At 39.5% G+C, this 14,566-nt stretch overlaps 1 protein-coding gene across 1 annotated transcript in view; it reads right to left on the reverse strand.

Annotated features, from left to right (window-relative positions):
- The window catches only part of LOC103477757 (golgin subfamily A member 6-like protein 22), a 35,866-nt gene that overhangs the window by 18,553 nt on the left and 2,747 nt on the right, over positions 1 to 14,566 (reverse strand). Inside the window, exons 2-3 of the mRNA XM_008431056.1 lie at positions 8,344 to 8,407; positions 5,027 to 5,122 (exon numbers count right to left, since the gene is read on the reverse strand). Of these exons, the coding sequence (XP_008429278.1) occupies positions 5,027 to 5,122; positions 8,344 to 8,404 (157 nt within the window). The 5' untranslated portion in view covers positions 8,405 to 8,407. The remainder of the gene's footprint in view (positions 1 to 5,026; positions 5,123 to 8,343; positions 8,408 to 14,566) is intronic.

Below are 14,566 nucleotides of genomic sequence, written 5' to 3' on the forward strand. Positions count from 1 at the left end.
GCAGTTACAACAGGTGGTGTTGTAACTGCGCTGGAGGCGGGGCTAAATAAGTTGCAGAGTTTGGGGCAAAACAGGAAGTGGGCCCGCAAAAATAAAAGTCTTGACTAATTGACTAATTGTGGGTTACAATAGGTTTATAATAGATAGGTTTATAGTTCATGCGCTTCTGCGCGTTGCCTCTCGCGCTGCCGCGGCTTGATGAAGTTTACCTCAGCACGGATCGCGCGAGCCTCCTTTCACTCAACCTGGACACAGGCTGACCTGTATGGATATTTACATCAACCCCCTGGGAGGAATTATGATTCTTTCTAGAACTCAAGGTAAGAGTCAAAAACCCACTGCGTTAGCTCTGGTTGCGCAGCTCAATGTGAACTACAGAAAAACTTGTAGTCACAAATTCAGAGGTGCATTGAGGGAGTGGTGAGAACGATTTATTATTGTGAACTAAGAATTATATGCGGCATGTATATCTCAACACGCTGCACAGCGTGTTGTTCTTTATTCCCTCTAAAGTTTATGTGCACCTAAGGGGCTTAAAAAAAAACACGTTCACATTGCGCAAAACTCTGAAACAGGAGAAGCGGGACATAAAACGGAGCGACGAACTAGATGTGAATTATGGCATAAAACCAGAGAATCCGACGCTGAACAGCGAAAAAATCAACACATGATGTGAAACATGACGATTAGGCGGCGCAGCAGGTGATGAGTGAAGATGACTGATGGTCAATAAACGATAAAATAAATGTAGCAACAGGAAAGAAACTAAAGTGGACATAGCAATAACCCACGAGAGGATAATAATGATCAAATGAAAGTAAATGGAAATTAATGAAGAATAAAATGCAAGAATAAACTAAGAAACTAAAGTAAATACAGAGGAATAAACTGGTATGGCAAGACCTTTCGAGCAATAATTAATACAGAGGACTGTATGGCAAGAATAAACACACTATTTCCAGATAAAAGGTAAAATAATATTGTTGAAATGTCAGGGGTTTGTTGAGACCACATCTAGTACTGAGAATAAATATATATTACAGACCATAACAGTAAAGAACTGATCACTTATTTATGTTTTTATTAGATTTGATATATTTATTTCTTCAATATTATTTTTCATGTCAGTGTTAATGTCATGAGGCTGATGACTCCATGACTCCATCCTAATGAGTCAACTTTCAATTTGACTCATTAGGATTTGATTGAGAACCAGATTTGTTCTTTGTAATTTCTGTCCAGTAAAACTATTAATCTATAATCAGTAGTCAGGTCTATATAAATATATAATCCATGTTTCTGTCTCATATTTGTATGGCTTTAAAATGACCTGGAACTTTTGTTTTTCCTCTAAAAGCTCTGGTTTGCACAGTCAATGACATGAGGGTGAAATTTTATGGTTGATACTCTGATGTCCCATTCTCCTGAAGGCAGCACAGAGCTGCACCACCAGAAACACTGAAGAGAAGAAGGTGGGGGGCGTTGAGGGACCTGGATAAAGGCTGGGGGGGCGCTGGCCCAAAAAAGGTTGAGAAACACTGTTTTAGAGCATACAATATTTGGTTGTATTTTTCAAAGCACTTTCTTATTTCTATGCCTTTACAGGTAAGTTTTTAATTATTGGCTCTCTAATTTTGTATATAGTTCTTTCCTCCTGTTGTTTTTCTAATCTGTATGCTAAGAATTTTGATGACTTTGGGCTTGTTTCATAGAAACTCTGTCTTAAGAATAAAAGTTTCTTCTGTATACTGGACTGTAATTCTTGATTAATTTCATCTCTGGTTTGTTTTATTTTCTGTAAAGTTTTTAGATCTACTTTGTTTTTATTTTTTCCCTCTAATTCAGCCAGTTCATGTTCCAAATTATTTAATTTTACTTGCCTAGTTTTTTTTTTTTATAAGGGTCGATTTTGCTATTATTTTTCCTCTCAAGACAGCTTTGCAGGCATCCCATAATATCACAGGGGAAACTTCTCCATTATCGTTGTCCTGCATATATGTCTGAATTCTTCTTTAATTTTGCCCTTGAGTATGTTAAGAGTTAAGTCTCCATAGAAACGGGGTTTTTGTTTTGTTAACATTTACTTTTATATGAAGAGGACATAATGAGGTCCATCAGCCCAATACGACATGTTTCTACTCGGTCTAAATTCTTGTTATACATGAAAACGTAATCTATACTTTTAATATGAGTGGTGAGCTGCTGAGTAGAATGTATAGTCTCTCTTTATGGGGTTGAATTCAAGCCAAACGTCACTTATCCCTAGCTCTTTAATCATCTTCCTGATCTTCCTACCTATGCTGCAGATAACTCTGGGTTGTTTAGAGGTCTCTTCAGAAGGATTTAGTCTTACATTAAAGTCTCCAAAAACAGACTACTATGTCACGTGATTTATTTATCATATCAAAGATATGTTTATAAATTGTCCACTCTGAACCTGGCGGGACATACAAATTGACAAAGGTAATTTCTTGTCCCTCGAGTCTACCCACTACTATATTATATCTTCCATCTTTGTCTTTATATTCATGGATCACCTCAAATGTGACCCTCTGGGATATTAAGGTTGCCACCCCACTTCTACGACCTGATTTATGTGATGCACTAAATACCTGATTAAAGCCCAATCTTTTAAGTTTACTACAGTCATGGCCAAAAGTTTTGAGAATGATTCAAATGTTAATTTTTACAAAGTCTACTGCTTCAGTTTTTATAATTGCAATTAGCATAAACTCCAGAATGTTATAAAGAGTGATCAGCTTAACAGCAATTAATTGCAAAGTCAATATTTGCCTAGAAAATGAACTTTATCCCCCAAAACACATATCAACTTCATTGCAGCCTTAAAAGGACCAGCTAACATCGTTTCAGTGATTGCTCCATTAACACAAGTGTGGGTGTTGATGAGGACAGGGCAGGAGATCAATCTGTCATGGTTAAGTAAGAATGACACCACTGGACACTTTAAAAAGAGGCTGGTGCTTGGCATCATTGTTTCTCTTCTGTGAACCATGGTTATCTCTAAAGAAACACGTGCAGTCATCATTGCACTGCACAAAAATGGCCTAACAGGGAAGAGCAGCTAGAAAGATTGCACCTCAGTCAACAATCTATGGCATCATCAAGAACTTCAAGGAGAGAGGTTCCATTGTTGTCCTAGGCACATTCGAACCCTCAAAACCAKGAATGCCCGACTTACCCAGCCTCGCAAGAACAATAGGCATCAGTGATCTTGTCCACGGCTAAATTTATGCTGAGGGTCTGAGGATCTGTTGTTTTCCTCATCGACTGGTAGCATTTAGCTGCAACTCGCACAATGTTAGAGGCATTGCGTGGCTAAAACATCTTGATGTCGTCCAAAAAAGATGACATGAACTTGTTGGTTCCCTTGTTGTGGCTGATATTTTGTGAAAATCCGGCAGAAATGCTAAACTAATCGACTCAGAAATACTCTGCAGAGTCAGTCAAAACAAAAAATCCCATAGAAGCTAAGCTCTGCGAGGAAGTTAATGTGAGACATGAAGTCACGTGGGACTTTTGAGGGGCGTTTCTGGGCAGAGCTTGGTATGGTCCATGCCATGGATCCTTAAGTTTTCCCGTCTCGATCTCCCCTCGAGCTCCACCAGCTTGGCCTCGAACTCGTCATGCACTTTACTTTGATTCATAGCCACCTCTTCGAGCTGCTGAATCCTCTTCTCCGCTTCCAAGATGCGCGTTTCTGCTTGGTCCAGTCTTCCATTTATGTTCTTTATTTTCTCTTTAACCTCTCGGAAGCCCTCACCGTTTTCTCGATGTGATTCTCTCATTTCTTGGAGAATAGTTTGTAGATTTGCTGGCTCGTTAGCTATATCGTTAGCTGCTAATGATTCTTCAAAGGCTAGCCATACCTTCTTCATTCGTCTCTTCTTCTTTTAACATCGACTCTTGAGACAGTAGAGTGCTCTTTGATTTGGACTTCGTCATTTTGACTCACTTTTCAGTTTATTTTATATAAAACCTGTGATTTTTAAATTATGTCGGGGAGCCACCGGGTTAAGCTGTCGCCATCTTGCTTGCTCACCCAGAAGTTGTTCTGTATGTTTTGATTTGATGTATTCGAGTTGTGGGTTTAAATAGTGTTTTGCAGGCAATGTTTTTCCGTAACATATAATTACACAGTAATACTTTTACATTTCCTGTCAACTTAACATCTTTTAATACAAAAACATGGTGGACCGCCTCGGCACCCCAACCACCGGGCTTAGCAGGTTTTCTGGGGGAAACCCTGCACACACATTCACCAAAGGAGAATTCAGAGAGACCAATTAACCTAAGAGTTGTGGTTTTGCGACTGTAGAAGGAAGCCGGAGAAAACACAGGGAGAACATGCAAACTCCATGCAGAAAAACCCCAGGATGAGATTCAAACTGCAAGACAACAATGCTGCCATTGTTGTCTTGGAGTTCAGAAACTCTGAGGAGTTTCTGAACTCCTCAGAGTTCAGAAACTCCTCAGACTTAACCAGTAAATAAATACAATTGATAGAAATTAGTGGAACGTTTTTAGACTTAGTGGTGCAGATGAAGATTTTTGTTTCTCCCAAAGCAATTCAAGCTTATTTTATCTTTTATTATGATTCTAAATTAAAAATATCTCTAAAACGTTATTAATACACACAATTTCTTTGATTATGAGTTTGACATCATTGGGAAGCTTAGAATCCACACTTTCAGACTCTGATAGTCAAAACAGGTAGACTGGTTAATTGTTTTATTGTGGCCGGTCGCATTTACAAAACAACACCACTCTTCTCATTAGAATGAACAGAGAAAATAATAAGTCTGTTATTCTTATAACAATAAAACACTAACATTTTCATTTCAGGTTGTGTTATTGTGGGTCATTTCCAAGTTTGGTGGTCCGTGAGTGTTACACTTAATGTGTAAAGTAGCCCTGAGCCTGAAAGTTTGCTCTAAATCATCTAAATCTGTAAAAACCAGACATAAAGGAAGCTACTTAAAATGTATTCTGTTGAAATGAAACTTACTGTGGACGATTTTTCCAACCAGAATGGCACAAAACACCCCCAAACACGTCAACAACAGAAAAGGGTGCCGGCTTGCTGCTGATTGAACTCCTTGATCTGAAAAAAAAAATGCAATCAACATCATTATTGATCAATCAATCAAGTTCATTTGTACAGCACATTTCAGCAACAAGGAAGTTCAAAGTGGTTTACATTGTGAAACCATCATAAACACATCATGCTGTCACCAATTGTGACACCAGTAACAGATATTACATTTTGTCAAGTTCCATCATTAAAATCATCAAAACACATCAAACATGTTGGCCAGTGATCCAGTTTGTTCCAGATTTGTGGTGCATAAAAGCTGAAAGCTGCTTCTTCGTGTTTGGTTCTGGTTCTGGGGATGCAGAGCAGAACCAGAACCAGAAGACCTGAGTGGTCTGGAAGGTTGATACAACAGGTTTTAATGTAGTGCGGTACAAAGCCGTTAAGATAGTCATAAACTAACAGCAGACTTCTGAAGTCTGAGCTACAGATGTGCTCTGTCTTCCTGTAAAATTGTATATATTTAGAAATAAACATGTTAAATGAAAAAAATTTTTTATTATAAAACAACACACACAAAAGTACCGAAAGTTGGTACCATTGAGTTGGATATTGGTACCGAATCGATTCAAGTGTCAAAAGGTATCCATCCCTAGTGTGATCAATCAGCCACTGATCGTAATCGGACGATTTCCGTGAAAAAGTATAAGATCGCCAATCACTGTCTCTTGTTGCCGATCACCTATATTTCGCAGCCTACATACACAGTGTTCAAAATTATTATGCAAGTGATATTTTCTCAGATGTTCCTACATGGTCAATGGAAAAGATGGTCAGTATAATTTTCAAGGCATGACTTTAATTAGAGTATAAATCAACTTTTGTTGAATCTCCCAATGATAACATTACTTTTTTTTTTTTCAAAAATAAACTCAAAATGCACTGTTCCAAATTATTATGCACAGATTTTCAAAACATTGTGTGGGTTATAAAGATCCACAAATGGTCAATCTTTGAAAGTGCAGCATTAAATAGTCACATTTACTAAAATTAAAAGCTATTTCAAAGAAAACATTTCAACAGACCAAGTTACATGTTAACATAAGAGCCCTGAGCACATCAGTAATTTTAGTCCACACTCCAAATTGTGTTAATTTTTCTTTTATTGTTGTCCTGGTGAACTGCCAGGTAGCCACTCCCCTTTGCAACACCTTTCTGCAGCTCCTCTCTGCCCATTAGTGATGAGGACCAGGTGGACTCAATCTCCTAGCAATCAGAGAGTGCAGGTATTTTTGATGCGACTGACCTGTCACCCCTGTTTGAGCCAACGTGGAGCAAGCAGTGCTGGTAGCACATGTAAATTCAGAACTGCGCAAAACTCTTCTACAAACTGTGAAGTAGTGATGGGCAAATGGAGCAATGAAGCTTTCCAACCCTTTGCTTTGCAAAAAGGTTCACTACTCGATGCTTCAGTCACTCACTAGTGACATCTGCTGGTGAAATTTTAACAGCCTTGTCACTCAGTTGGATCATATGTCCAAAAATTTGTAAATGCAATATTGTCACAAAGTTTTAATCACTGGAGAATCAATCAAATCATATTTAATTGTCATACGTTTTAATCATTAAAATGATTTGTAGCCAATCTAATCCTGGTTTATGTTGAACGTCAGTGGTTGTGTTGGGGTTTCTTTTATGTCAGACGGATTTGACAATTAAGACATTTGATGTTTTAGTGTCTTGGGAGTGCAGTGCTTGTTAGGGCATTTGCTTTTTGCTTTTTCTTGGATTTCTAATTGGCTCTGATCCCTTATATTTAGCTACATGCAGAATTTTATTTCTGCAACAGCATTAAATCTATTTCTGCTGTGCAAGACTGGTATATCTTTACTGATTATACTACAAATAATAGTGAAAATTTCCAGAAGGTGAGAAATTGGGAGGTGGAGGGGTTAATTAGTTTTATTTAAGAATAATTTTATTGTGTGCTGGCTCCATTTCAGACAATCAATCGAGTTTATTTGTGTAACACGTTTCAGCAACAACACAGTTCAAAGAGATTTACATCATAAAATCATGAAAATATAAAGTCATAAAAAAACAACATAATCGACAATAAACCAGTAACAAACATTACATTTTGATTAGTGCCATCATCAATACACATCAAATATATTGGTCAATGTTCCTTTTATTTTGGCCACTGATGACAAATATTCTCCTCTGATGCGCGACCAAATGAACAACAACCCATGAAGCAGCATGGCTCATCGCGCTTTTATTTTGAAAACTGACACGCAAAATGAAGCAGTCATGTGTCCGAGGTGATGCGAGGCCTCGTTTGTTGCCAGCCAGCAAGACGACACGAGCATCGAAGCGAGGCTTCATCTGACAAGCCCCCTTTTCGCTCGGTACACGCCTCGAAGCCTGGATTCAGATGGGCCATCTCTACTGCGAAGGACAGCCAGTAAGCCTCATAATGCTGTCGCTCATTTCCTGAAACTCATTGGAGCAGTACATTAACTCTGATTGATTGTTGTGCCAAGTAAGTAAAAAAAATAAAAAATAAAAATACACTTGATGTTTATTGGTTAAAGTAGAAAGTGAAAAAAATAAGACTAAAAAAGAAAAATAAATAAATGATGGTCAGAATGTTTGACTATTAAAATATATTTAACAAAATGTTGAAAAATATGCTAATTTATTTATTGGTGTTAAATTTTACTACAAATTGTTGGCTATTTATATTTCGGAGTATAACTGGTTTAAAGGCATGGAAGTTTGTTTGATTATTTCACAATGCATTTATCTTCATTTGAGAATGTAATAAGTGTGTTTCTGTTTCTTTTGAGGTTTTTCACCTATGTGGCTGAAAGGCTAAATCACTATGGAGACCATCATACAAAAATAAAGATGGATCAGCTAAATTGAAGGCTCTTTGAGTGAAATCCAGTTAAACGTTTCATTGTAGCGACTATCCCTTTCAAGTGGGGAATCGCACAGTAAAGCAAACCTGACAAGACTTGACAATTGTACCACTAAAATCTAGCCATTATCCGTTTTATGTTTTCATCATGTAAAGAACTTTGAATTGTTGCTGAATTGTGCTATACAACCAAACTTGGCTTGCAGAAAAATTTCTCAGATGATGCAAGAAAGATTAAGGCTCAAGGTTTACATGTGACATAAAAACAATTGTTGTTTTTATGTCACATGTAACAGCCCATGTTAAGAAACTATAACTTCCTACAGAGGGAATAAAAGTTTTAAATACGTATAGAGTCACTTACATATATTGGCCTTAGTGTCATTGACTGTAGAAGATCTGCCTTCATCCCTGCTGTTCTCCATCCTCTATGGGAAAAATAAAGATTTAGATGTTCACTCTATTCACTCCATAAGGGTTTACACCAGTGGTCCTGTGGGCCTGCCTCCACATTTGGTCCGGCACCCTAAACAATACCAGAGCATTCCGATTTTTTTTCATATATTGTACCACCAGGGGGCTTTTTAGCAGGAAGTGTGTCCTGTAAACTGTGGGTGTTTTGTTTTGCATGGCGCATTGCTGCCATCTGTTGGACKTTTAGGGAACTTCTTGACTTTTATGTTATTTAATCAGTACGGTTGTTTGCTAGCGGTAGAGCAGATGAACACGTGTTTGTTATGAACGCCGCATTCCAGGTCGAATTCTTCGAAGCAATGCCTGTAAGTAACAGCTTATACTTCAAAACGAGCCTTTATGTTAACATATGAGGAATTCATATGTTAAAGTTACTTTCCCTCAATGGAATATATACTAGTCAGTCCCAGTGACCGCTTCACTAACGGTTTTTGCCCATGTGCTTTCTGGGTAAAAATCAATCGAGAAACGCGCAAACCCCGTCAGCAATTTCCGCCAGCGCAGGTGATAGACGTGCAACACTTTTTCTGTTACAAACTGACTCCGGCCCCCCACCAGAGAAGGGAAAAGTTATGTGGCCCTCACAGGAAAAAGTTTGGGGACCACTGGTTTACACTCTGATGCATATGTTTCACAATCTTTGCTCTTGTAGAAGATACTTTAACAAATCGACCACAGTTACTCATTTGGTGATCAGACCAGCTGTAAAACATGAACTTTGTCCTGCCAGCATAGACACGGAAAACTATGGTCCTGTTTACATGACAACAAAATGGAAGCGTTTTGTTGTGTTTGTACTGTATATTTACACAAAAATACAGAATATTTTCTTTGACAATGTCAGTTTGAGAACGGGTTCCGGAGTGCAATGGTTCTAAAACATACAGGTGTCCATTATCTTGTAAACAGAATAAGTTGATCTTTTCTGAAAGCAGCTCATGAATACTATGACGCAAAACATATTATCTTTCTACAATCCACAGAAGAAACTACCGATAATGCCAGATACCAGAGTAATGTTTGTGCTTCTGACTTTTATGAGGCCTCATTGGGTGTTTGGCACATTTCCCAAACTGTGTCGACACTGTGTTGAAACTGTGTTGCTGTGTCACTTGCAGTGGCATCTTCTGGATTTAAAAAGTAATTGTAGGAAAATTCAATAAATACTGGAAACAGTCTGAACAAGATTCGTTCACATGTTTTTATTTAGAAACATCAGCTGCTGTAACAGCTTTGGGCTGAGACGAATGCCCCATTTACAAACCATTACGTAGAGTGATTTGCAAGAATATTAAAATACAAATAAACACAATTAGCAATCATGATAAACCTGAACTGGGTGCAGATGGTTGAGTTGAAGGTCCAGTTAAATCGCCTGCTTTCTGGAAACACCAATGTTTACCACAGGACTGTTTACCAGTTCATCCCCCTTATACTGGTGTTACGATAAGGCTTCAGCATTGTGGAATTGCTCAGGTTACAGTAAGACAAAACTTGGGAGCAAGTTTCACCGGCACATGTGCCGAGATTTCTGTGTCGTCTGGCCCATCCCTACAACTGGACGTGACCTGGGAGGACAACCCAGTGGTGGGATAACTTTGGAAACAATGTCGATGCATAGTCGATGTGAACAATACAGGCATAGTCGATGAGAAAGAATAGAGGGAGAACTTTCGTTTGTCGAAGTCGTCCCTTGTCGCTTTGAGTGAGGAACTTCGCCTCTACATCGAGGGGGAACGGACAACCATGAGATCGCTGGTTGATGTCTTAAAAACGGTGGCCTGTTGATTATTTAAGTAACAAGTGAAGAATCGAAAAACGGTGAACACTTTCGGCTTGTCACGAGCTGCTGTGTCCATTACCATCAGAAACCTGTTGAGCCATCTCTGTTAACCTAGGTCCAAAATACATCTTATTACCTTCCAGAGAGCCTGAAGTCCAAGCACTGGTTACTGGATTTGAAAATGCCCATAGTATGCAGCCCATGGAGAGACTCCTGTTCGCCCACCTGAATATGCCAATAAGAATAAGTCAAGCTCATATCAAGACACCCTGCAGTTTGCTTATCGCCATGGAGATGGACACGCCATCATACACCTGCTTCAACAAACCCACTGTTATCTGGACAAAGCAGCAACACTGTGAGGATCGTGTTCTTTGATTTCTCCAGTGCATTTAACACAATCCAGCCTGATTTGCTCTGTGAGAAACTCCAGGAGACACAGGTGGAAGCCTCAACAATCTCCTGGATTTATGACTACCTCACTAACAGACCACAGTTTCTGAGTTTGAAGGACTGTGTGACTTCTTGAAGAAGCTAAGATCCTTCAAGGTTTGCAGCAAGAAGCTGTAGACGTCAATAAGTCTGTTGTTGAGAGTGTCATCTCTTCTGCCGCCATCTGCTTGGGGAACAGCATCAGATTCAGAGACCTAAAAAGGCTCCACAGGCTGATAAAAAAAGGCTGGTTCCTTTCTGGGGACGACTGCGGAACCTCTGGAGATGATTATATAAAGAAGGATCTTCATTGGATAAAGGAAATTATGAACAATCCAGACCAGTCATGAGACTGTCTTGGGAAGGCAGAGCATCTTCAGTCAGAGGTTTCTTCAGAATCAGCATGGTACAGACTGCTGCAGAAGACCTTTCCTGCCAACAGCAATTACTATCTCTAATAATTCTTTGAAGAATCTAAATTAATGAGCTACAACATTAAATTTCCCTCTGGGATTAATAAAGTATTTTTGAATTTGAACTGAATTTGAAAATGCATCATGTCGTGCTTGAACATTTTATTATGATGTAATGCATGTCTATATTATTGAGTATGGGAGGGAGCAGTGAAAGGGAACCTCCATTTAGTGTCAAAGTGGCCCGTGGATCTCCTGCAACTTGTCCAAGAGGTGCATGTGATGGTTTCTGAGGCTGGGCCATCATTCTGGTAAGGAGACTGAAGCCCTTTTCAATTCAATTTATCATACTTTCCATTGTGTCTGTAAGCTTTCCAGTTTTTCTGTGTTGTGCCACTCTGACTCTTCCAGGGGGTCTACCATTCTTCTTTTTATTTGGAGGTCTTCCTGTAATACAGCTTCTGAGCATAGTCATTTCTTCAGTCTCTGTTGTCTGTAGGTTTGCAGCCAGGTCAGAAGAAAGAAGAAACAAATAACGAGAAAATCTGTTAGAATGGGAAAGCATAAGGAACAATTAGACACCACCACCCCCAGCAGCAACAATTCAGTGGTTTGTGGCACCTGATGAGAAAATGACTTATTTCCCTAAAGTCCATAAGTAATAATGTAGAATAGTGTTTTTTTGTTCTTTCAATGAAGTTAAAACAAATTTCACTGGTCAACTTGTATTCCGACAGGCGTAACGGTGTTAATCATTACTATTTTCAGGTTTCTTACTATAAATTATTACACCACGATTAATCCTTTTGAAATGCTTTCCACATATAGTTTAACATGTATCCTGCACAATAACAAATTCGATACAGAAGAAAACCTCCGAATGTAGCTGAGCAATTCAACCTCAATTTACAACACTGAGCATCTTCAATCTGCTGTAGTTAAAAAACTACAAGACATTTGCAAACTTGGACTGGACTATTCTGCACGGCTTTTTGACTTGCAACTTGAACCAGATGCAACCACCTAATGTCAGCCTTCATTGAACCTTCAATAATCAAATAAAGGTTTCACAGATCGCAAACAAAAATCCTTGTTGCTCATAAGTGTTGCATTGCTACTCCGAAATGTTACATTGCTGTCTGGACCAACATAGACTACTATAGGAATATAATAGACACCAAGATATTATTAATCTAGAATTTGTACTCACTTGAAGCATTCCCTTTGGGACTTCACAACTTCCTCGTTTGATTCACACACTGAATGTGGTGTTGAACTGTCCGAAAGGATGGTTTCCTCGGTGACCGGGTCACAATCAGCTGTTTCAGCAATGAATTCCGGTGCGCTGGTAGCCGGTTACCCACCCCATATTTCCACAGCGCCCCTGTATTTTCCCCAGGATGCTTTCAGTTTGGGCAGTACCTGGGCTTGTTATAGCGGTTTATATCTTTATATATGTCCACGTACTTCAGGGTTTCCCCCAATGTATTATAAGCCAGGGGGCCGCCGTGCTTTACTAGTAGCGCCGCCAGGCTAAGCATTGCTTGTTTACGTTTATAGGAAGAAAATAATAATAATAATAATAATAATAAAAATTTAAAAATCTTTTTTTTTTTAGCTGGGCTGCAAGCGTCTCTGTTGCTCTTAGCATTTCAATAGCAGAGCGTATTTATTCCTAAAGTATAGGTTTATAATAGATAGGTTTATAGTTTATGCATTTAAAGCCGACAGCGCGCGGACTAATCACACAGCTGGCGCCTCTGCGCTTTGCCTCGCGTGCTGCCACTGCTTTACCTCAGCGCGGATCACGTCTCCTTTCACTCACACAGGCTGACCTGTATGGATATTTACTAGAGATGTGCCGATCAGGTTTTTTCCTGCCGATATCGATACCGATCACCTATGAGGGCCGATCACCGATACCGATCACATAATTATTTATTTTATTTTTTTATCATAAACACTACCGGTTACATTATGTGGAAAAAGGAACCAAGAATTCACTTTAATTTAGACAAAAACTTGTTTTTAATAACTTTTTCAAAGAAGAAAACTAAACTAAACAGGCATTGTGCAAATTGTACCGCTATCGGTAATACCATCTTTAACAGACTGAAAACATATGAAGGCTCTGAAGAGACTAAATAATGCAAAAAGTCAAAATAAAAACTCTCAACATTGCCAAAAGATTCAAGTATAAAACTTAACATTCAAAGGCAAATACAGGATCCATTACAATAAACAATCCTGAGTTACTGAATGAAAACTTCCTGATAGCATGGCGGCTAGCTGATTACTGCTAGTTCYGATTGGCTGTTTCTGACTGAGCGGAGTAATTATGCAGAACAGGGAGGAGATCAATTATTTTTTTTAGAGATTATCTGTCTCATGTTAGGACGGCAGAAGTTTTAATGCATATGTAAAATGTATTTTTTTAAGTTAGATGCTGCAGCTTTAAGCTGAGGTTCGGTGTGAGGGTCACTACCAGGTGGAGCAGAAACGGCGCTCCGTCTGTGAAAGTAGCGTAGTAGCGGTTCAACAGCAACAACAGAACCAGCGTCTTACATCGCAGCTCGAAGACTTAAATAATTTTGCGGGTTATTTGTTTAGCTTTCCGACTGTCATGCTAATCCGGGTGAGTGTTTGTAGCTGTGCGCTGCTTTACCTGCTATCTGATCCTCCATATGTCTTTTTTACTGCAGTGAGCCTCGATGTAGCCAAACTCCGTCAAGTATGCCATTGTTTTCATGCCATATTAGATTCGTTGTGTTGATGCATTTTGACCTGCTTCACCCCACATGCTTCAATTTTCTGCCGCAACAGCAAACTTCCCCGTTCACTTAGTGCGTTATAGTTCCACATCACTTAGGATTTGTTGCTGCGCGTTTGCGCAGTATGAAGGAAAGAGGAGACCAGCTGCACAGGCAGGCTGAGAAATGAGATGCAGGKGATCGGTATCGGCAACAAGAGACAATGATCGGCGATCACCGATCACCTCGTCGTCTGTCCAAAGAAATACTTTATTCTTGCCATTTTTATGGTTATAACGGCTTTCAGGTAGAAGTGAGTTGTTTTACACATGCGCATGTAAGTTTCAAAGAACCGGTCCGTGGACCAATTGGTACCGGGCCGCGCAATAAATAATTAAATATTTCCGTTTTATGTATTATTTAAGGAGCTGCACAGTGCCGCAGTTGGTAGAGCTGTTGCCTTTCAGCAAGAAGGTTCTGGGTTCGATTCCCGGCCCCGGTCTTTCTGCATGGAGCTTGCATGTTCTCCCTGTGCATGCGTGGGTTTTCTCCGGGTACTCCGGTTTCCTCCCACAGTCCAAAAACATGACTGTCTGTTTAATTGGTCTCTCCAAATTGCCCCTAGGTGTGAGTGTGTGTGTGCATAGTTGTGTGTCCTGTGTGTCTCTGTGTTGCCCTGCGACAGACTGGCGACCTGTCCAGGGTGACCCCGCCTCTCGCCCGGTACGCCAGCTG

This window comes from Poecilia reticulata, linkage group LG16 (assembly GCF_000633615.1).
Source record: "Poecilia reticulata strain Guanapo linkage group LG16, Guppy_female_1.0+MT, whole genome shotgun sequence".
Lineage (NCBI taxonomy): Eukaryota > Metazoa > Chordata > Actinopteri > Cyprinodontiformes > Poeciliidae > Poecilia > Poecilia reticulata.